The 22,714-nt window shown below is 39.9% G+C and overlaps 1 protein-coding gene and 1 non-coding gene across 4 annotated transcripts in view; one reads left to right on the forward strand and one right to left on the reverse strand.

The window, feature by feature from the left end:
- COLEC10 (collectin subfamily member 10) overlaps positions 1 to 22,714 on the forward strand; it is a 407,385-nt gene that overhangs the window by 322,365 nt on the left and 62,306 nt on the right. For all 3 annotated transcript variants that reach the window (XM_072949642.1, XM_072949643.1, XM_072949644.1), the window contains one exon: positions 19,087 to 19,163. In XM_072949642.1, coding sequence (XP_072805743.1) covers positions 19,161 to 19,163 — 3 coding nt within the window. In that variant the 5' untranslated portion in view covers positions 19,087 to 19,160. The remainder of the gene's footprint in view (positions 1 to 19,086; positions 19,164 to 22,714) is intronic.
- On the reverse strand, positions 18,157 to 18,263 carry LOC116285628 (U6 spliceosomal RNA). The gene has a single exon (XR_004195320.1). It is a non-coding gene; the product is annotated as a U6 spliceosomal RNA (small nuclear RNA).

The following is a 22,714-nucleotide window of genomic DNA, read 5'->3' on the forward strand; positions in this document are numbered from 1 at the left end:
ATATAATTTATAAATTAATATCGTGCTTATATTGGAGGTGAATCCTCAAAAATTTTTTTTCTGATAAAGAATATTAGAACAAATTTGGAGACCCCAGAATCTGGGAAGCTAACATTTAATGCTTTGTTGCAATGACTCAATTTAGTACTTTTGCGGGATCATTTAAGCTGCCTTCTAAAGAATCACTGGATTTATGGGCAATATCAAAGCTACCAGTATTTCTGAGGGATTCACCATCATACAAAATTTTGAGATTTCTAGCATAGAATCTAATGCTTAATAAACTGTTGATAAATATTGTAGGAAGGAAGGAAGGAAAGAAAGAGAAAGATGACTTCTTTTTTACAGTTCATTTCTCTTTAAGATCACTGATTTTATAAACAGTCTTGACCTTTTCCCTACAGCTAGAAAATTCTCTTGATACGAAACAGAGTCTATCCTTCGGGTCATCCTATTGCAACGTTCATCTTAAACTGAACAAATCTGGGCTTTGCTGAGAGTTGAAGGAGGCAGCTTCTCACTGCTGAGGATTTGTTTGGCATTTAGCAGACACTCAACACATTTCTATTTAGTGAATAAAAGCACATCTCATATTTATTGTGTGCTAGGTTTATTAAGGGCACCGTTACAAGCTCTACACACATTATTTCCTTCGAGCCTCACAATATCATTATAAATCAGGTTCTGTTAACCTCATTTTACAGATGAAGAAATGGAAACCAGAACAAGTAAATAACTTGCCCAAGGTCACACAGCTAGTGGCCAATGCAAGATTCACACCCACGTAATCTGGCTTCCAAACCTTTGCTCCTAAACTGCTGCATTACTACACAGGAACTCTCCCATCTCTGCCCTCCTTCACATTTTAAAACTTCTTTTCCCCTTTAAGGATACCTTTGATTTTCATCTGAACATACTTGTCCTAGATTTTGCAAGGTGGGAAGGAGGGGTAATGCCATGGGAGAATTCCCAGAATACTGTGAAAAAATTAGTCAGAACCAATACCATGAGTAGCACGAAGAACATTATCATGACAACCTGTATCTTGTGTTGGCTTAACATTTCAGTTTTCAAAGTACTGTTATAGTGAATACTTTTACATTTAACATTGAACACTTACAGAATAATTCCCCATTTATGACAAGGAAAGAAATTTTGATGTAAGTTTTAGCCAGAGTCACAAAGCGAGGGCATGAATGTGGATCATCTGATATTTGGTCCCCTCACCTTTAAATAATTTATCCAACTGATACCCTTTGACAATGAACAATTTGGGTGGATAATTGCTCTCAAAACTGTACTAAAACAATTCCTTGCATTTGTAAAGAGACAGATTAGCAAGTAGGGTCCATACCCTCTTTTACTTATTGGTGGTGATCAGCCATGTTGAGAAGGATTCTGAGGGTGAAACTCAGCTCTGTGGGAATGAGTGCAGTGATGGATTAGTCATGTCTGTCACAGGTGCATGTGCAGTGATTCAGGGAACACCTACAGCATATTCATTGAAACTCTTGAAATTTATGTTTCGGAATTTTCTCTATTGCTTCTTCCAGATAGAGTTGTCTCTATGGTGATCCTGCAATACTATAGTCATACTCCTATAATTTTATATTAATATATAATATTTTAGATTAATAACTGTGTAATACCTAATGATATTTTTCTCATTCTCACTCTTGAAATCAGAGACCTCATGTATCTGTGTATTTCTTCAGCCTGACACAAATCCTGGCACATAGTAGGACTCAACGAATAGTTACTGCACAATTTATGGCTAGAAATTAATTTTGTAAGTTGAGCGTCATTAGCTCTATGTTTGAGAAGGCTGAGAATTCCGTGAACACCCTCTTGAGCTGACACAGAGTTAAGGAGATTTTCCTCTGGAGTGTCTCTTATTCTTAAAATGTAAATGACTTACCTCAAAACCACTGGGACTTTTCAAAGCCATTAGTATTTTAGGAGAGGACAAAAGATTTCTAAAGTTGCTCCCACTGACCTACCGTACTTTGGAATTCAACTGCCTGTGTTTCCTGCAAACTTCATCAGTTTTCCTCAGAGATGAAAAGAAGTCGTTTCCACCGAGCCATCTTGCTAGGAGACCTTTACTAAAATTGTCCTGAAGAAGAAATTGTTCTTCCCCTCTGGAGTCACTTGGTAGCTAAAACAGACTTCTCCTTTTTCTTTTAATCTGTTCTACTTCGCTGCCTCCCTTTCTGTGCGTTCTTGAAGGTATTGCCTTATTTACTTTGATGGTTTCTCAACTAATTGAATACAGCAGTCAGTTCTTTCTTCTTTGACTCTTTTGGATGTTTCTGCTACCCCAAGGGGAAGGGTCCCCACCAGACAGCTTGACTTTGAGATACTTGCTTATTGAAATTACTTTAAAAGTTATTGTTATTTATGAAGCTGTTAAAAGTTTGCACATTTAGCTGAAACAGAGAATGGCTGGAGAGATACCAGCCTTGGTTTGTGGTGGTAGTATTCTTAATTTATGGACAGGGAAATAGTTTCTGAAAACAAAAAGACTGGTATATTTTGTGCCTTGAAATGTAGGTCTGTGTGTATTGTGATCAAAGGGTACTAATATGACTTAAAAGAAAATAAAGAATTACCTGCTCATAAAGATAAGGAGTACAAGCTATGAAGTCCAGAGAGGTAGGTATAGCTCAGTGGTGGAACACATGCCTAGCATGCATGAGGTCCTGGGTTCAATCCCCAGTACCTCCATTAAAAAAATTTAAAATAAAAAAAAAATAAGTTTAAGAAGTAGATTATTTTTAAAAAAGAAAAAAAAAAGCTATCAAGTCCAAATCAGGTAGGAACATTACTGAAGAAAAAGAAGTAATTGGCTTTCTTTTGACACAGATAATGATTTGTTTCTGACCCCATAGTTACCAAATGTTTTCTGATTAATACATGTGCACATGGCATATACACACACACCATGGAAAAGAAAAATCTTCCATAATTGCTCACAGTAGTATGTATTTTGTCACTGTTTCCTCCATCCTCATCTTGATCCGCATCTGCCTAATCTGTTTTATGAAATATTCTCCAAACATTTTCATCAAGGTAAGGATTTTATTTGACAAGCTATAAAAAGTTCTACCTTGTCCTTCTGCACACTGGCTCATCCACGACTCTCCAGAGCTCAGGATTTTCCAAGCGTCTATGTTTAGTAGGCTCTATGTGTAATGAATCATAGTGTCCACCTGTCAGTGTCATAAACAGATGGTATAAATATGCTTGCATAATGTGACTCAAAACACATCTCCAGTTTTAGCTGGAGTTCAAACAATATTCGCAGTTCCAAGAAACCTGTGGCTTGCAACTTCCGGGTCAGTGGGAGGAGAATCCCGGAAAAGTGAAAGCGTGTTCCCCGCGGCCTGTCAGTGCAGCGCCGCGGAGATGGCCAAGTGGGGGAGGAGTGACAGGAAAACCTGCTTTCCATTTGCTCCTGAAGCCGTTCATTTTCAGGACTCCCAAGAAACTGGTCTTTGGATCCTATGGGAATGGGTGACTTCACACATGCTCCCTCCTCTTCCTGGAAGGTCTTTTCCTCCTCGCCACCCACTCCTGTTTTTTTTCCCTGTTTATCTCTGCTCTCACTCATCAGGTCTCAGCTTCGAAGTGTTTTCCTGCAGGAGGGGAGGTCTTCCCACCTGGAAGATGTGCTCTGATGACACACAGCAGGGGGGTGGAGGGGGCCAGGGGGTGGGCAGGACCCTCTAGCCAGGAGTGGTGCTGCTCCTACATCGATGAGTGCCTGACATGGGGCACAGACAGTGCTTGGCATTTAATACACAGTGGTCATTTGAAGTCCTAACCCAAGAAACAAATAATTAACAAAACTAAGCACCCCAATTAAAATTTCAGTAAGATGCTATCTGACTTCTTAAAGAGTGATAAGAATTGACTTTTGAAAGAGAAAAAAAAGGGAAGGAAAGGAAGGAAGGAAGGGAGGAAGGAAGGAAGGAAGGAAAAAGGGAACTGATTCATCATTGATTCCGTGAGGTTTCATTCATTCCTCAGTGCGTCTCTCTCACAAACTTGAGATCAAGTTTCCTATCCTCTTTGAAGTCTTGTGTGGCCTCCCCCGACAGGCTGTAGCTTTCTTTTCTATGATCACACATTCAGAGCCTGGCTTTCTTCTTTATCTCCTCCTTTTGTCCTACTAGGTCACTAGCTACTTAAGGTTGTGAGCTAATCTCTGGTTCCTCTACTTCATTCTATCTTTCCTAGGACCTAGCATATTACTTAGCATACGGTAAGCACTCACATTTGCTAAAATGATTCAAATATTGGTGAGAGAAATAGAACATCTATTCATTTAACCAACACTCAGTAAATATTTATTGAGAACCCAACTGTTTACCAGGTACTGTTTTCAGTGCTTAGAATATATCAGTAAAAAATTCCCTGTACAAACAAACATTTTAAAAGTTTTTAACTTTTCCAGAAATTAGAGTAATGGTTTCCAGGTTTGTTTTGTAACTGTGTTTACCTAAGAGATGCACACGGATACCTATTACAAGTTGCTAAATTCTAGGTGTTTAATGCCAAGGTTGTGATTAAGAGTTAAGCTGAATAGTGTCTCTTGAGTTACAGATGGACCTAGTACCCCGAAGCTGTGTATTCAATAGACAATACAAAAAGTAGCTAAGTTAGTAAATGATTTCTGTGTTTACCAGTGTTGCCAAGGACACAAATATTAGTGTAATAATGAAGATTCTTTTCACTTTTTCATTATAAGCATCTTAAAATGGCCTGAAGGTTAAAATGCTAGCAACCTTGAATCAGTTCAAAAATTACACTTAATTGAATTTTTATTTTTTTAAAAAGCGCTGAGTCCTCCTTAAGAAAATAATCCTCTTTTTATTATGTTTTGGATCAAATTCGCCTAGAAATAGACTTTTTGTATATTTGTTTTAAGCTAGAATCATTAAAAATGTGCAAGAATTTCATGCTGTGCAAGCTTTACCTTTTCTAATGATGCTACTTCAGTTGAAGAGTGTTTAAACAGCTAAGAGTTGCTCATTGTCAGTCACCTTGACATTGTGGATGATACATGGAATACAGCAATTCACATCCGTTATTATCCACTGCCGTACTTCATTTCTGAGCCAGTAAGCAAAAATTTTAGGAGCAAACTTTCGATGTTAATTGGAAAATCAGTAAACTTCCGATGGAAGGAATTTTGTGCCTTCTATTCCCCTAATTTTAGAAGCTGCCTCAATTGAAATCCATGGTGTTGAGTCCATTAATATTATTTTGGGGGAAGGCAGATGGTGACTTTTTATGCTTGTGTCCTGTAAAGGAGACATGTATCAAATTATTTCCAGATTTATACTAACAGGACTTAACATTTCTTAAGGAGCTTCGTTAGCACTGCCGACTTCGTAAACAGGCTCTCTCATTCGTCATAGAACTTTAGTCCTTGCAGATGGACTACAGCAGCAATCATATTTAAGATAAGGGCTCTCTAAAGCCATTTAGGGGCAGGGAATGAATGTCCTCTACAATCAAAGCATAGCTGCTGGGAGGAATTCACTCTTGCTAGAGCCAGTGGAGGCTGAAGGCTTTCCTCTGGAGGGAAGTGGAATAAGCAGGGTTTCAACCTGGCTGAGGCTTCTTCCCTAAGGTCAAGGCCTTAGCGCTCCTATAAACTGGTTGAACACCACCACCTTATGTTCTTGGAAACTCATCCTTAACAAGACTGTGAAATAACAGTGTTCTCTTATGGTCTGCTTTCTCTTTCCAGATCCGTTGACTGCAACATAGCAGAAATACGACTAGAATTAAATTTTGAAACCCAGTTTTGAGCCCAGCTCTGTCATTTACCAGTGACATGACCTGGGGAAATCAGTACCCTTCCCTGAGACAATATGTGCAGCCAACAACACATAATCCACAGGTTTTCCATGAGGATCACATACGCTGATGTATGTATAACAGCTCAGTCAACTGAGAAGCAATCATACACTCGGTAGGTAAGATCATTCTTACCCAGCAAGCTGGATTTGGGACAAAAATTGGCAAGACCAGCTCATGGTTGGTACTGCTCCCTCTGGCAATTATCTTGTTCATATGCCAAGATTCCTCTTGTGTCTCTGCCAGCAACCTCCAAATATAGTATCTTGAAATTTGGAGAAAAATAAAAGCTGTCATTGTCAGAACTGTGATGGAATTGTCAAAAGTAAATTAGATCAGCTGCATCAATTGTGAACCAAGTACAGGCTCTGTTCTGTGACAATTTAAGCACGGGCTTTTATTTTTTTTTTTTTTCAAAAAAAGCAAATGGAAAACAAACAAACAATGATCACCCCCTTTCAGGAAGGTGGGCCCCTCCCATAGTCAAGCCATTGTGCCCCTTAAACCTTTAATTTCCCTTTTAAGTCTGTGCTGTATGAAACAGCAAGGATACAGCATTACAGAAAAACAGTTTCAGCACCCAGTGGAAGAAACTGCTCAAGGCGGGGAAAATGCAGAACTCATCATGCATGCGGTATAATGACATTGGGAAAGAACAGCCGTTTTTTTCATACCCCACATGCAGTCTCTCAGGAAATCCTGTTGGCTCTTCAGTCAAAGTAGACCTATAGAAAGTGATCAAGTGAGAACTTCTTACCACCTCCTCTTCTTCTACCCTCGTATAAACTACAGTCACCCATTGCCTGGATTGTTACAGTAGCCTCTAAACTAGTCCTCCCCGATCTATTCTCAACTCAGCAATCAGAGTAATCTTAAAACATAAGAAGGGTTGTGACATTCTTCTGTTAAAAACCCCCCAATGGCTTAGGTCTCCCTCAGAGTAAATGCCAAAATCCTGAAAATGCCAGGAGACCCTCCTTACCCCACTTCCACCTCTTCTGACATTGCTCCCTATTAGCCTTCCCTTGCTCTCTCTGGATTCCTTGATTTTCCTCCCATTATACAGCCTCCTCCTGCTTGAGGACCTTTGCACTGGCCACCTGTTTCGAGTTGTACCGGAGGCAGCTGCAGCCATCCATGCTCTTCCCCCAGACGCCCACCTGGTTGTACTTGCACCTGCTTCCAGCCTTTGCCTACATACTGCTGTCTCAGCAAAGCCCACCCGAGTGCCCTGTTTACAACCACAAGCTGCCCACCCACTTCCTGCTTCCCAGCACTGCTGATCCTGCTGTACTTTTTCTGTAGTACTTATTGCCGTGTAGTCTGCCACGTATTTAACTTACTTATTATGTTTATTTTTTATTGGCTGTCTGCCATCCATTTCCCCCAGTATAAATTCCAAGAATGCAAGGATTTGCGTCTCTTTGTTTCCTTTATGTATCCCATTTGTAGAATGAATAAATGGATGGTCTTCCTGACCAGCTAGTTTTGAAGCTGGTGTTTTCAAGGGAAACTTCAGAGAGAAGCAGAGAGCCTGGCATAGAGCACTTTTTAAATGGGAGAGGAAAGCAAGTAAGTTATAGACGGAGGAATGGTATAATAGAATTTAACGAATAGAACTAAAACCGAGTTATACATGTTCCAGAGACTGGTTTTAAACCCCAGTTTCTAAACACATTAACTATTCAGCTAAGTTCTCCCTTTGTGATGTCTCTGAAAATTGGAAGATATCCTGGATTTAAATATTAATTCTGTTGAAAGAGTGGATAGCATTTAGTGAAACAGAACAATGATGTTGTTTCTGTTAGAATGTATATCTCAATCATTAAATCCTGCAGCAAAAGCAGCATCCTGTTCCATCTTTCAGTCAATTTATTTTATGTCAATACATTTGGTGAAAGCTGCAATTATATACACTCATTTGAAGTCAGAGGAGCAGCTTTTTAATAGGCAGAAGAAGGATTTTGGTTGCTGCTTTTGTTTCAGAAGAAGCTATGACAGTCCTGAAATCCAGTTGCTTTTGTCCAGAGCTAGACACTGCAGGTCAAAACCTCACATGGACGCATAGTCCTTCTGGGAAGTCTCATTGTCAGAAACGTGTTCACATGCTAATGTGATAAGAACTGGGAGGTGAAAAATATATAGCATAACATAGATATTAAAGTAGCCTTGTTGTGAGAAAATACTGTGAAGTTTTTCAGGCTTCCATTTCAAGTGTTTTGGTTTTTTTAAATTAAAGTATAGTTGGTTACAATGTGTCAATTTCTGGTGTACAGCATAATGTCCCAGGCGTACGTACACATACATATATTCATTTTCATATTCTTTTTCACTAAAGCTTACTACAAGATATTGAATATAGTTCCCTGTGCTATATAGAAGATTTTTTTAAGTCTATTTTTAGATACAGTAGTTAATATTTACAAATCTCGAACTCCCAAATTTATCCCTTCCCACCCTGCTTCCCCCGGTAACCATAATATTGTTTACTATGTCTGCAAGTCCATTTCTGTTTTGTAGATGATTTCATTAGTGTCTTCCTGTTTTTTTTTTTTTAGATTCCACACATGAGTGATAGCACGTGGTATTTTTCTTTCTTCAAGAAAGTGTTTTAAACTTCGTGTTTCCATGCTTCTGGTTGGGCAGGGGGTGGTAGTGTTAGCTTTTGACAAAAGACCACATTGATGGGTTCCTAGCAGTTATTTCTCACTTATTCCTAGAATGTTCTTTGGGACCTTCTAAGAAAGGCTTCGAGAATTGGGAAAGGTGGAAATGGAACAAACTAGGAAAAAAACATTTTAAAAATTATTTTTAGGGCTTCCTGGAGATTGGGGCCGATGACATTTTACTAGTTTTCCTTAATAGTGGGACCCCTAATAGGGCCTAGATTATGTGTGTGACCTCAAATGGGAATGGCCACACGGACACACACACACATACACAGATGTGCACACGGACACATCTCTAATGATGTGGCACCACCTACTTTTAAGAGTAGTGGGCAGAGTGTCCTTCACTGAATGTTCTAGATGGCAGGAGACCTCCGCCCTTCCTGTGTCACACTGAGGAGGAGGTGTCGTACTGGAGCCTGGTTACACTTTCTAGCTTTTTTTCTGAAAGATGGAGGGTCAAAACAGGTCGTCTGATTTACTGAAAGAGAAAAATAGGAAATTTCTTGCTTCCAATTTTTGTAAAATAAAAGTTACACCTGCTAAAATGGTTCAAAAGGGAAACTGAGGAAGGATTTATAATGTATCAATTAAGAGTTCTCGCACTCCTCTTCTTTAAGCCGTGAGAGATCTGGGCAAGACCGTAGACGCGTAATCTCTCAACCCAGATAGAGTGAGTTGCAGTGAGCTGGGAATTTACACGGATCATCATAATTAACAAAAAGATCCCAGTTTCTATAAGCTGTTCATACAATTGCAGTAACTCACGTTCATGTCTACATAGTACCATTTTTCAGAGCTCCGTCTCCAGATCAAAGCTACAGAGTCTCTTCCTTCCAGAATGCTGAAACTGACCGCAAGGTCACACACTTGATCTTTGCTTTCCAAAGCTAAATGGAGAGAAAGTGATACTGAAGTATCTGGCAGTTCAGTCCACTGAGTGGAAAATCTGAACTGTTCCGGCCTTCAACATTTGCTTTCAAATTTACCACAGAGATTATTTTGTAAAGTTTTAGCTGCTGTTGCCCCTGTTACATAATGCTTGGGACTGCACGCTGCTGAGAATAAACAAGCACAAACACCAGCATTTCAAACACGGGTTCTGTGCTCTGCGGGTTCGTGGGAAACACTTTCTGTGGTTAATTCTGCTGGGCCACCCACCCCTGTGGCCTTAGGTCAGGAACTTCTTACCTGAAACAGTTCCTGGTGTTCTTCGGAGGGTAATGGCAGGGCAAGATGTGAGGGGAAACTTTGGCTTCCAAAAAATCGACAGTGTGGACACCAGGCACAAAGTGACTAAGCACGCGGCTTGACCACATCACAGTGTGGGATTTGAGAATTCGCTTTGGGGAACCTCCAGTCCTTGAGAAAGGAGATGTGATGCAAATGAGTGTTCACAGAAGCGCAGATGTTTGCTTGCGATTTATTATAAACCGTGTTACTCCGGGCTCCTTGTGCGTATGCAGTAGACATGGACCCAACTCACCCTTGACAGATGGGCAATGTTAGGAAACACCAAGACTCCAACCTGGCTCCCTTGAAAGCCAAGCTCCTTGACAGCCAGTTTGCAACCGCTCCCACCCTTACGTTCTCACCTCCCATTCTTCCTGTAACCCAGTCGTATAGTTTATGTCTGCGATATGTCACATAAACGGAAGTCACTCAGATTGCTCAACCTTCCTGGTGCCAAAGCCACTGGGTCCTCGTTGTCCTTACCCCATCTAATCTTCCTTCAATACTTGATGGGGCTGACTAGTTCCTATTTCTCGAGACGTCCTCTTCCCTTGATTTTGACCATACCTGGTTCAAAATCTTCTCAATTCTTTTCATTTCAATACAATTTTATTAAATGACTGTTCTGCATCATGAACTCATACAAGAAATAGAAGTCATGATGTGTTCATTTATGAGCCATTTTTGTGATACTGGGCATCGCCTGGGGGTCTTTGTGGACAAGTGCTTAAAACCGTGGGTATTACATCCAATCTACCGGAGTTCAAACGCTAGCCCTGTCATTTGGTGACTGTTCAGAAGGGAGTCCTCAGAGAGCACACTGAGATGAAGATAAGTTTGGAGGATGTTTGCAAAGGAGTGCTCTTGAGATCAACACTGTGGGAGGTAGGGAAGGAGGCAGGAGCAGGCAAAAAGGGAAGCAGAGCCGCGTGCACGCTCATCAAAGCCAAACTCCTGGGGATGTCTGAAGCTGGGTTGGGCTGTCCTCATTATGTGAAGCTGGGGAGAGGCTTGGTAACCCTGCATCCGCCAATCGTTAGTCGCAGGCTGCCCCGAGAAAGGGTATCCTGACGTTGGGCCACATTGCTCTCTTCTCTTAATGGGGCTGAGAGCTGAGGGCTGTCAGGTAGCAGCACTATCAGCCGTTAGGGGAGTATGTCCTGGTCCTAAAGGCAGTCTGGGCAGAGCTTCCCAGTTTGTATTACCATAGCACTATATCCTTGGAGAAATTACTTAAATTTTCTGTACCGCACTTTCTGCGGCTATAAAATGGGAACAATGATAGTACATAACAGATGGGTTTCTTGTGTTGGCTTAAAATGATACCCGGCACGTAGTAAGTGCCTGGTTAGATCAGTTACTGTGTTAATTCCACAGCCACTCAAGACAGCTACAGAAATAAAGCTTGTGTGACAGGGCTAAATTGAATAGATTGCCAAATTATAAGCATGCACACATTCAATCCATAAATTCTATTGATTCTTTTAATTTTTTTTTTTACTAGTGACCTCTTCTCTAGCCCCCAGGAATGTTGCTTCTTTGGTTCTGATCCTTATTTGCTGTTGCCTAGACAATGTCTTTGCTTCCAATCTTTCTCCCTCCCAAATAATCCTTTATAGATAGCTAATGATCTTTTATACATCAAATCTAACTCTCATTTTTCCTGCTTAAAATCCCATTAAGACAAAGTCTGAGTTTCTTAGAAGGACAGCCATGTCATCTCTTGCCTCTCCCTTACATGGAACTAGTTTTCCAGCAACAGCTAATTACTCTTCTTTTAAACTGAAGTATAGTTGATTTACAGTGTTGTGCTAAGTACTTTTAACTCATCTTAGCAATCTCTTGCATTACGCTAGGACCGTAACCAGTTGTTTTGTGAGTTTAACTTCTCTCCACAGCTGGAATATCTTCTCTTCTGTGAAGCTTCCTCCAGCTCATATACATGAGCACAGAAATACACAAGACCTTCCTTTCTCTGTCCATGGAAACATTACTTTCTCTTTTCTCTCTGTTATCCTGCCTCCTCGATATAGCCTGGACTAAAGTACGTAACATATCGTATCATAATGTGGTATACTGAGCCTTGAGATTGGACAGTCTTAGGTTTAGATTCTAACTCAGCCCTTATTTATTAGTGGAGTGACCTTGGACCAATCGCACCCTTGATTTTCTCACCTTGGAAGTTCCCTGTCAAAATTAAATGACGAAAGGTGTACAATATGCACAAAACATGTACTCATTATTCATTAGATAAGAGTATTATTATGTTTACCTGGATGTCTCCATTTAGTACAAGCTCCTCAAGAGAAGGAGCCTCGTCTTACACGTCTTAGTTTTCTTGACATCGAGAAGAGTGTCTGGTGTATTAAATGAACAATTGCAGGATACGTGGCCAAGGAAAGGGTTGATACGTATCATATATCATATTGAAATTGCACAGTAGTATAAAGGACAGACTTTCGGAAAAAGTGAAATGTTGAGTGTGTGACACAGAAACGTAAGGAGTTATCTCTATTTTAAAATGAGAAAGCTTCATAAACTTCTTTTTGAGAAAGTACAAGACGTTTCAAAGGTTAACTCATAGGTGGTCATGTCATCTCAAGTAGATAAATGTTATTTTCCCCTGCCGGCAGGAATGAAAATCACAATGGCTAGCTAATGGCAGTGTGGTATTTATTCATTCTTTCATTCATTCAAAAATTATTTGAATGTTAACCATACTAGTTTCAAGCAATTAAAAGGTGAACAAAGACAAATTCTCTGTGCCTCCATTTCCATCACTAAGTGGAGGGAATCATTGTAGTCACCTCACCAGGTTTGTTGGGAGAATCAAATGAGTCAATATGTGCAATAAGCTTAGGATAAGTCTTGGCACAGAAACAATACTTATTACTATATTGTTGTATTGAAAATTTTTGAGAAAATGCAGTCCTATCCATCAATAAATTGCCATTCATTTCTGAACATATAAAGACATGCCTGTGGAACTAGCCATATTTCATATGACTGCCCTGTCCCTCACAATTCTGAGTTATTATGTGAATAAGTGTTTGTAATTATTCATCCTGTGTTGTATATGAAGATCTCAAAATTCCACTGATGACTCTGGGATGGAGGAATGGAAGTTGTGAGAAAGCATCACATCATGTTGGGCTCTAATCACCCCAGCTGGAAACCATATTTAAAGGTCCAGTGTATTCTTTGGAAGGACAGACAGAGGGTGGTGCCAATGTTGCATCATATTCCAGACCAGATTAAAGGTCTCTGGAGTTGTGGTTGTGCACACCCTGTTTTATGGTTATGAGAACCCACTCTGCAACCGAGGGCCCAAGGAGCTTCCTCCGAAATTCCATCTGTGGAACGTGTAAGCCAAATGAAACATCACGTGGCAATAAGTGATTATTAGTCACAAGAGTCTGCAAGAGCCTCATTCTTTAAAACAAATCATTTGAGTATGCACTGTCTGCCAGGTATTAGGGTAGACATGAGGGTACCAATAAGGAGAAAACACTTACTCTCTAGCCAGGAAAGTTCCAATTAGTGGAGGAAAGAGACAAGTAAGAAATTCCAAAACAGTACAATAATAGAGGCATATGAAATTCACAGTTATGAGACCCGGGAAGTGAGAATAGGGTGATGTTAGATACAAAGGAAGCTGCCTTCAGGGAGGTGTAACCTGAGCTGAGCCCTGAAGGACATATAGAAGTTAATCATCAGACAAGATAGGGTCATGGGAAGAGCATTTTCGTTAGGGAGAGTTAAGGCTAGGAATCTTGGCGTGTCTGAGAAACTGCAAGTATTTCGGTATGTTCTCGACATACAAGTTGAGGTGGATATTAGTGGGCGCTGAGGCTGAGGAAGGCTTTTTGTCTTGTATGTCCTGGGGAGGAGTGCAAGCTTTTTTCTGTGGATGGTTGGGGCCCCTGAGTGATTTTCGACAAAACAAAAACACAATTTCATTTTTCGTTTTAGAAAGATACCTCTGGCTGCAGTGTGGCAAGTGGGGTGGGGGAAGCAGTAGGAGATTCTTGCCTAAATTAAAGTGATAAATGATGAGGGTCAACATTTATGTCATGGTGAAAATGGAGAGAAGGGACAGATTATGCACAGGTTACAGTGATGGAACGTATAGGACTAAGTCACTGATCAGCTTGGAGTGTTGGATGAAAAGGTAGAAAAGTAGTAATGAAGATCACAATAGTTCTCACAAAAGCCAATCACTCCGTGAACAGTGATACTGATGCCTGGCGTGGGGCATGCAGGTGAAGGAGATGGTAAATTGGATGAAGGGCAAGACCATCTAATAGTGCCTTCCCATTCCCCTGTGTCTTACTGCCCTTCTCCTGGTTATCCAGAATTCTTTCTCCTCATCACGTGGAAGTTAACCCAGAGGAAGGGAAAATAGGAGGAAGAATTATGTATTATATACCTGTCATGTTATACTTTAACAATTCAGCTTACAAATTGAGCAAAGATAAAATCTTAGAGAATAAAATTTTGATTCAAAAAGCATTCCATTAATAATGATGATGATAATAATAGTAACATACCAACTTGGCGCTCACTGTGTATCACCTCTTCACAGTCATTGTTTTGTCTGTTAAGCCTCACAGCAAACCTATAAGGCAAGTACCATTATGCTTCTCATTCTACAGATTTGGCAATTTGAGATTTAGAGACATTTGATCACCCACTGTTAACAATTCGTAGTGAAGTCGTCCCGTGTCGTGGAATGAACAGAGAGTTGGAAATTTGGATATTTGGTTTAGAGGACTAATTTAGCTATTTATTGGCAAGGCAAGAGTCATGTCACACTTCACCTGTGAAATGTGAGTTGAGGGGTGGGTGCTAGGGCAGGGAGAAATTGGGGAAGCTGAAATTAAAGACCTCTGTAGCCCTTTGAAGCTTTGGCATTCTATGGTTTTGACTGGATGATGGATTGTTCATTCTTATAATGACTCTGAGCTCAAAGGAATATGGTGACTGAGCCATACACTCTGCTAAGAGGACGGGCACATCGCCGACAGGAAGGCATACCGTTGCCCAATCCGTGTGGCCGTTGGTTTAATTCATACATTTATTAAAGGCCCTCTCCAAGATTCTCGTGGCTATGACTTCGTACTTTGCCTAAGAAATTCTTTGGATTGTTGCCCTTTTCTTTCTAGGAAAGGAAGTGAGAACAGTTTCTCTGGAAAAGGAAAACCTTGTTCTTTCAAAAACAAAGGTCTTCTTGGCCATTGTCTGTGTTTTAAAATAATTAGGAAAGGGACTTTTTGTGATGCGTTCTCTTGAGTTTTGTCATCTCTCTTTCACTTTGTAGTTATGCTGCCCAAATATGGTAGAATAAAAGCCCTTCTAACTAGAGATTTGGAGAATATGAATATTTCCAGGAAAACCCACAGAAGGGTCTTTTCAAGCTTCAGTTGGGGACAGAAAAGTATGGGGGGTTGAAAATATCAGCTGTTTCTAACTTCGGTTTTTTACGCTGGTTCATTTTGGCTGCAGGAAAGTTATTGGGGCTTTTTGGTTATTCATTTTATTTAGAGATAAAATAGTGGCCACTTTGATCATTTAAAGCTCTGTGATGTTCGTCCTCCTCTTGGGACTTGAAAGACATGTACATTGAAGACAAACACTGGCTCCACCATTTATTAGTTGTGTGACCCCAGATAATGTTCCTGAACCTCCCCTTCTCATCTGTAAAATAGAAATTGAAATCTTTATTTCACAGGCTATCATGAAGTTGAAATGCAACAATACATGTAATGTGCGTAGTCCAGCAACCGCCTGAAGTTCAATAGACAGTAACTAATCACACTGTTCAAAAATAGCAAAGAATAGTGTTTTGAGCTAACAGAAGTAATGCTAAGTAATATTAACAGCATAACATTGCTGGGCAAGACCATCCACACAGACACATGAGTAATAATCACAATAGATGCTGTGTCATCTGTTTGCTTAAAAATAAACAAACAGAATGGAAAATAACTAATGCAATATGCTTGTGTGCATGGGAGTTTTATGAGAATTTACAATGCTTATGATCTGAATTCTTCTAGAAGGAAATTTAAGCCCAGAATGGCTTCATATGTGCATTAGCTATTATTTTGTACTTTCGGGAATATCTGCTGTCTATGGTTGGTGGTGATTATTTGTGAGAAGCAGAAACAGAAAGAAGAGATATGAAACTGTGCTGGATTAATAAGAGTGCCTGAAGCATGGACAGAATATTAATATACTTTGCACAAAAATGGCTGACCCAGCTGGGCTCAAATATCAAAACTATCTATATATAGGAGAAAGTAAATTTTCAGTGAAAAATCTTGGATAGATGCCAATAAATTCTGGGAAAAGGAAATAATATTATACAGATTCCTTCTCTGAGATCTTTTGCTGTCCACAGAGAAACCCTTTCCGAAAAGACAATCATTTTCTTCTTTGGCTCGTCTTTGAGAACTGCTGGAGCTAGGTCATTCTGTACCCGAAGACCACCACAAAGTTCAGAGAGGGTAGGAGGGGCCTTCCCATTAAATCCTTGGTCAACCATTCGCATTTTCCAAAAGTTAGTTGACAATTACAAGGTTTGGAGACTTTCAGTTATAATTGTGTTGCAAAAATAATAAGAGAGGAAACAGGCAGAGGTTATGTTAACAGGCCCCTGATGGCTGTCAAGGACATGTGGTTCAGCCTTTGAAGTCGGTTTCAATAGATTTTCATGTGAAGTAAGTGAAGTAAAATGCTCCCATTTCAGGTTTCACAAGTGATATTGTTTAATGTACTGAGGTTTCTTGTAAATTTGTTTTAGGGAGTTATTCTAGTTCCTCTGAATTACTTTGATTTCGGAACTCCTCTATTAGGCTAAGCAAAGTAGGGGGTTGAAATTACATCACTATTTCTATTTTTATCCTATTTAAAAAATTAATTCAAGCCCATTTTTTAAAAAATAAAACAGACACTGAAAATTAGAAGAATGTGAAGTAACAATCTCTCTTCCCTAGCCTCTCTTTGTATCCCTCTCAAAATTTCTTTCTCTATATGTCCAAAAAAAAAAAAAAAACAAATTTTACGTGTAGGCCCGCTCATATAGTAGACTCACCATGTTGTATATTTTGCCCAAAAAGGTATATAAAATACTATTGAGTATTTCAATTTCTCACTTAATGCGTCTTGGAAACTTTTCAAATATTATTACATACAGAGCTATTGTGTTCTTCTTAACATCTGCACATCATTCTGTTGTTTGGATGTTGCCTATAATGTATCTACCCAGTGATTTCTGTACTTTGTTATTACAAATAATGCTACAATAAACACGGTAAATTCTTTGCATGGTGTTTCTGGGTCAAAGGGTAAGAGCATTCAAAATTTTGACATTTTATTAAGTTCCCACTAAGAGTATGTAAGGGTGCTTATTTTAGGCAGATATTATATAGCGTCTATCTGTGTGTCCTCCTCGTCACATGGTTGAGGGTATAGTGTCAATCAATGTTAGAAGAATAAGTAAAGGGTAGAAATGGGTGTAGCAAAGTATTAGTCAAGGTCCCAACAAGGATCAGAAAATGCTCAAATTGGGATAATTTAAGGATGAGTCATTTACAAAGGGACTATTTACAATGATGCAAGCGGGTAGAGGGGAAACCCAAGGAATCACGCAATAACTTTCAGATGATAAAGAGTGGCTGAGTTGCTACCACTCCTGAGTCATAACTGACAGAGAAGAGAGCAGATATTGGACCTCAAAGAGAGTCACTAAAATCAGTTCACTTTGAGAGAAGCGGTAGCCTCGCATTGAGGGCCCAGGCCCCACGCGGGTCCTCTCCCCTACAGTGTGGTCGTGGGGGCCCTCCAGTTGGCTTAGCCAAGCAGAAGCCAAAACTCATTCATTTCCATGGGGTCCATGTTGGTCAACTTCACAAGACAAACAGGAGGGTTGAAATGGGTGAAGAGTAAATCTAAAGGGACAAAAAACTCATATCACCTCAGCACAAAGGTGATTTCTAGCATTACTGATTTCAAGAATGACCCGTCCCAAACCAGATAGGACCCATACAGCCTTTAGACATATTAGGAGTGAAATCTGTATCCTTTTTGGTAAAGTATTATCTTGTCCACTGTCTAATTATTTTACTTTGTGAGTTGTCTGAAGCGGGGGACTGTGTCTAACTTATTCATCACACTTGCAGCAGGACCCAGAACCCAGAACAGTGCCTTACACAGATGAAGTGCTTAATACTTAGTTGTTGAATAAATAAATGCCTTTAAAATGTTTCTTATTTCTTTTTTTTAACATTTTTTATTGATTTATAATCATTTTACAATGTTGTGTCAAATTCCAGTGTAAAGCACAATTTTTCAATTATACATGAACATATATATATTCATTAAAAATATGGAACGCTTCACAAATTTGCGTGTCATCCTTGCGCGGGGGCCATGCTAATCTTCTCTGTATTGTTCCAATTTTAGTATATGTGGTGCCAAAGCGAGCACAAATGTTTCTTATTTCTGAACTTGACATTTTAGAATGTTATTTCAGCCAATTCATTATTTCATTAATTCATTATTAATGAATTATTCAGTGCTGGTGACAGGAAATTTTCTTCTGGAGAATGGCTGGGCTCTAGTGCTTTCATAAGAGGCCATAGAGCTGAAGTCATACTTAGCTTGGTTCTTCCAGGGGGCTCACGTACATGGTGAGTCCCAGGAGTAAGGGATTCTACTCATGCAGAGACCATAGTTAATGGCAATATTTACAGATGTATAAGTGGAATTCGAGGTGATGGGAGATTCACATGCCTGCTATCTCCAAAGTGTTTTTTTTTCCCTTCAACTTTACTGAGGTTAAATTGACAAATGAAATTGTATATACTTAAAAGAGTGTAGTGTGATGATTTGGTACATTTAATTAACACTTAATTCATCACGTCCCATGGTTACCATAGTTACTATGCTGTACATTAGATCCTCAGTCCCCAAGGTTTTCTGAACCCTAAATTGATCTTCTCAAGCATCTACACATAGTATGAACTTCCTTAGTGACAACTGCTCTTCTGTTGCTCGTGTGTGTGTAGATTATTATTCTTCGGAAGTCTTCTCTGGACCTGATTGACACCCATTCCCCAAAAGCAGTGATCACATTGAATTGCATTTTTTCTAGAATGACTGTCTTATAAAATTGTCTAGCTGCCTGAGGGTTTGGACCCTGTCTTTTTCATCATTAAATCTACAGACATGAAACTTGATAGGTAATAGTGGCTCAAAAAATAGAAGCTGAATTTATTCAGAAGTTCAGCATTCTTTTTCCCTTTTCTAGGCTCTTCTGGACACATTCGTAGACTTTGAAGAGGCAGCAAGAAAGTCGCTTCTCACTGTTTTCTGCTGCTCAGCATGGTAAGATAGAATAAAGTTGGGCTTTGATCTGAGACCAACATCACAGTTTTGCTATTTCTAGCTTGATAACCTGGAATGTTACTCAGACTTCTCTGAGGTTGCCGAGAGAATGTAATAGGATTACATACACAGCAAATTCACTGATATGATAAAATATTCGTTTCCCTTCCTCTGTCACCTTCCTTCCCATTAAGGATATCAAAAACTGTGCTCTGATTAATGTCAGAGGATGGGGCAGTGGACCTAAAAGGGGGTTGATTTAAGGAGCTTCTTGTAATTTTAGAGAGAGGGCCTGGCATAATGGGAGTCAACATTCTTGCATTAAAATTTCCTTTCCAAGAGATGTAGAAACTTAATCAAGTAAACAACTGAACAAAATACCATAGGAGTTTATGTACATTCACTCCCCCCTTTTCCACATGAGTCGGCATTGAGACTTGTTTTAGGAGTGTATTTGATCCATGGATGTTGGTGTCCGTAAATGGTAACGTTATTTATACCTTTACTCTCATTCATTTGTGAATCTCGTGATCTCTCTTTGTGAATCTTTGCATCAATCATCAATAGTTTATTCTTCAGCTAACCTGTCCACACAACTTAATAAACACTCCTGGATTGTCCCCAGCCTTATCAGACCCTACCTTGAGTGGCACTGCTGTCTCACCAGTCCCTCCAATGCTGCTCTCTCGCTCTCTTCCTCACCTCCAGCCACATTAGCTTTCTTTGAGTTCTTTGTAATTTTGTGCGACCATTTAATTAGTATTATACATAAAATTACAATATAAATGATTAAATATGTACTATAGGAACCATCTTACTAATAGTATTGAATTGTATCCCCCAAATTCTGTAACTAAAGAGTCCAGAGTCACAAATGGCATGTGTAACGCTGACCCTTTGCCCCTGCTCACATCGACAGCCCCATCTCTCACCATGCTCTCCCTTAAGCCTTTGCTCCAGTCATGCAGAACTTTCTTTTGGGTCACCAAGACCTGCTGTTTTATTCTGGAACATGCTCTTCCTTCCGTTTAGATCTATCATGCCCCAACTCCCAATTCCACTCACGTTCCCATGGTCAGCTCACTTCTGCTCACCCTGCAGTTTTCAACTGAAGTCGCTTCTTCAGAAGCCTTTCCTGACCCCTCCTGTCACTTGCCCTGCTAGGTCTTCCAAGCACACTGCCCTTCCACTGAACAGTGCTTCTCCTGAGTCACTGTTAATGCTGGTTTAACTTTCTGACTCTTCCTTCAGACTGTAAGACCTAAGAGGGGAGGACCCATGTCTATCTTATTTCTTGTTATATATCCAGTGTCTGGCCGAGTGCATGATCTGTTGAAAATGCTCAATAAATAATTACTGATTAAAACTCTAAGCCAGAGACATAAGGATTTTGGGGGTTAGAATGGTATTAGTTTCCTTTTGCTGCTGTAACAAATTGTCATAAATTCAATAGTTTAAGATGATATAAATTTATTATCTCACAATTTTGGAGGTCAGAAGCCCTAAAATGGGTCTCACCAGGCTAATGTCAAGGTGTTAGTAGAGCTGTTTCATCTTGGAGGCTCTGAGGGAGATTTTGGTTTTTCCAGCTTCTAGAAGCTTTGGCTTGTGGCCCTCTCCTGCATCTTTACATCCAGCAACATTGGGCCAAGTTCTCCCACACTTCCATCTCCCCACCTCTCTCTTCTTCCTCTCACTTCTACTTTTAATGACCCTTGTGATTACATTTTGTCTATCCAGATAATCCAGGATAATGTCTTTATTTAAAGTTAGTTATTTAAACCTAAATTCCATCTGCCACCCTCATTCCCCTTTGCCATATAACATAACTTAGTCACAGGTTCTAAAAGATTAGGGCATGAGCATCCTTGAGGGTCATCATTCTGCCTATCATAAGAATGTTACTATCTTACTAACCTTTATATCTGTAAAATGAGAGGTGGGGTTGGTGGACCTCTAAGGAATCTCCTATCTTCTAACACGCAGTACAGATAATATTACATTATTAATAGATAGATTCTACTCCTTTCTTCTCGGTAAATTATATTTGTCTCCAACAACTTCAAATCATGAGGCATAAAATACCAGAAGGAAGAAAGCAGATACCAACCACAAAAGTGGCATCCTTAGTTAGGCTTGGCTCTTAAATTAGCTATTACTTTATTTTTGTTTTGGGGGAATTAGCATGGCTATAGTCTTAAAATCACACATTCTTGAGAGAGAGAAAAAGATGTTCCCAATTCCTTGATATTTTGTTGGCACATCAAGATGGGAGGCTGAAAATTGGTCTTTATTCCAAGCCATGAGAAGTGAAATTCAAGGTATGATGGAAGGGATGTATTTATCTCAAAGGGAAGAATGAAAGGCCATTCCTCCTGGTCCAGTGACACATAGGGAGAGAAGGGACAGTCACATGGAAGCTCGTAGTGAAACAGGTATGCTGTGGCTCTCCACCTTGTTGAAATCCACATTGGGAATACCCATACAGATATGGGATCTATTGGTCCTTAGCAAGAAAATGTACATTCAGGGCTTTGAGCAAAGAAAATTCAATGAAAGGAATTTACAAAAAGAGAGGTGTGGGCAGGATTAAAGGAACCAGTAAGAGATGGAGGAGCACCAAGGGCTATCAACAGAATGGGAGGACACAGAGGGGGAGCTGGGCGATTGGGATGCCACAAGAGTAAGAGTTTTACCTGGACACAGGAGGGTCATTCAACAGGAGTTGTGGCTCCTTGTTTGTCAAACTTGTCATAGTTTGACAGTGACTCTTGATAGAAGAAAGAGTCACTGTCAAACTATGGCCCCGCAAGGGGTAGTGTGAAGGGAACACCTCGATTTCTCTCTCTCCTCACCTTCTGATCTCCAGCTGGTGCTGCTCACTGATTTGTCAAGTTCAAATCTGAAAGTCATAGGGCAAGTTTAAAAAGGACAGTCCCCAGGTTAGGGGGAGGGGAAACAAGAGCTGATGGAGAGTAACTAATGCAGATTAAGCCCCAAATATATGGGACTGTAGTTTGTGTGCCTGGACACAATCCAGATGAAACTCCACATTGAGTTTGGCAGCATGCCAAAGGGGCACAGAGATTCTTGTCTAAGAGGAGACTTCTAGGACCTTGGCCCCAAACAGGGATGGAGCTGGGTCTCAGGCCTGCTTGCCTTGCTCCAGGCCCCACGCTATCATCTTCCACTGCCTGTTGTGGGCTCTTGTCAGATACTCAGCAGAGTATATGCCGAAGCAGCATTTCTTTTTTTCTGATCTGGTCTCAAAAAGATGGAGTACCATTTAATTCTTTTAGAAGGTCTTTTTTCTAATGGTATTTCATCCGGTACATCAATTCAGTAACAAAACACTACTGGAATACATATTCAGTATTTTTATGAAACAGATACAAGACTAAAAGAATACCACCTAACAGAATTGCTAAGTGCTGATGAGTTTGAAATCTTGGTTTTTCTAAACTGCATTGAGTTCAAATTCTTACCTTGCCTCTACTATAATATGACTCCAGCAAATGACTTGAACTCTTTGTACTGCATTTTCTGTACCT

This window comes from Vicugna pacos, chromosome 25 (assembly GCF_048564905.1).
Source record: "Vicugna pacos chromosome 25, VicPac4, whole genome shotgun sequence".
Lineage (NCBI taxonomy): Eukaryota > Metazoa > Chordata > Mammalia > Artiodactyla > Camelidae > Vicugna > Vicugna pacos.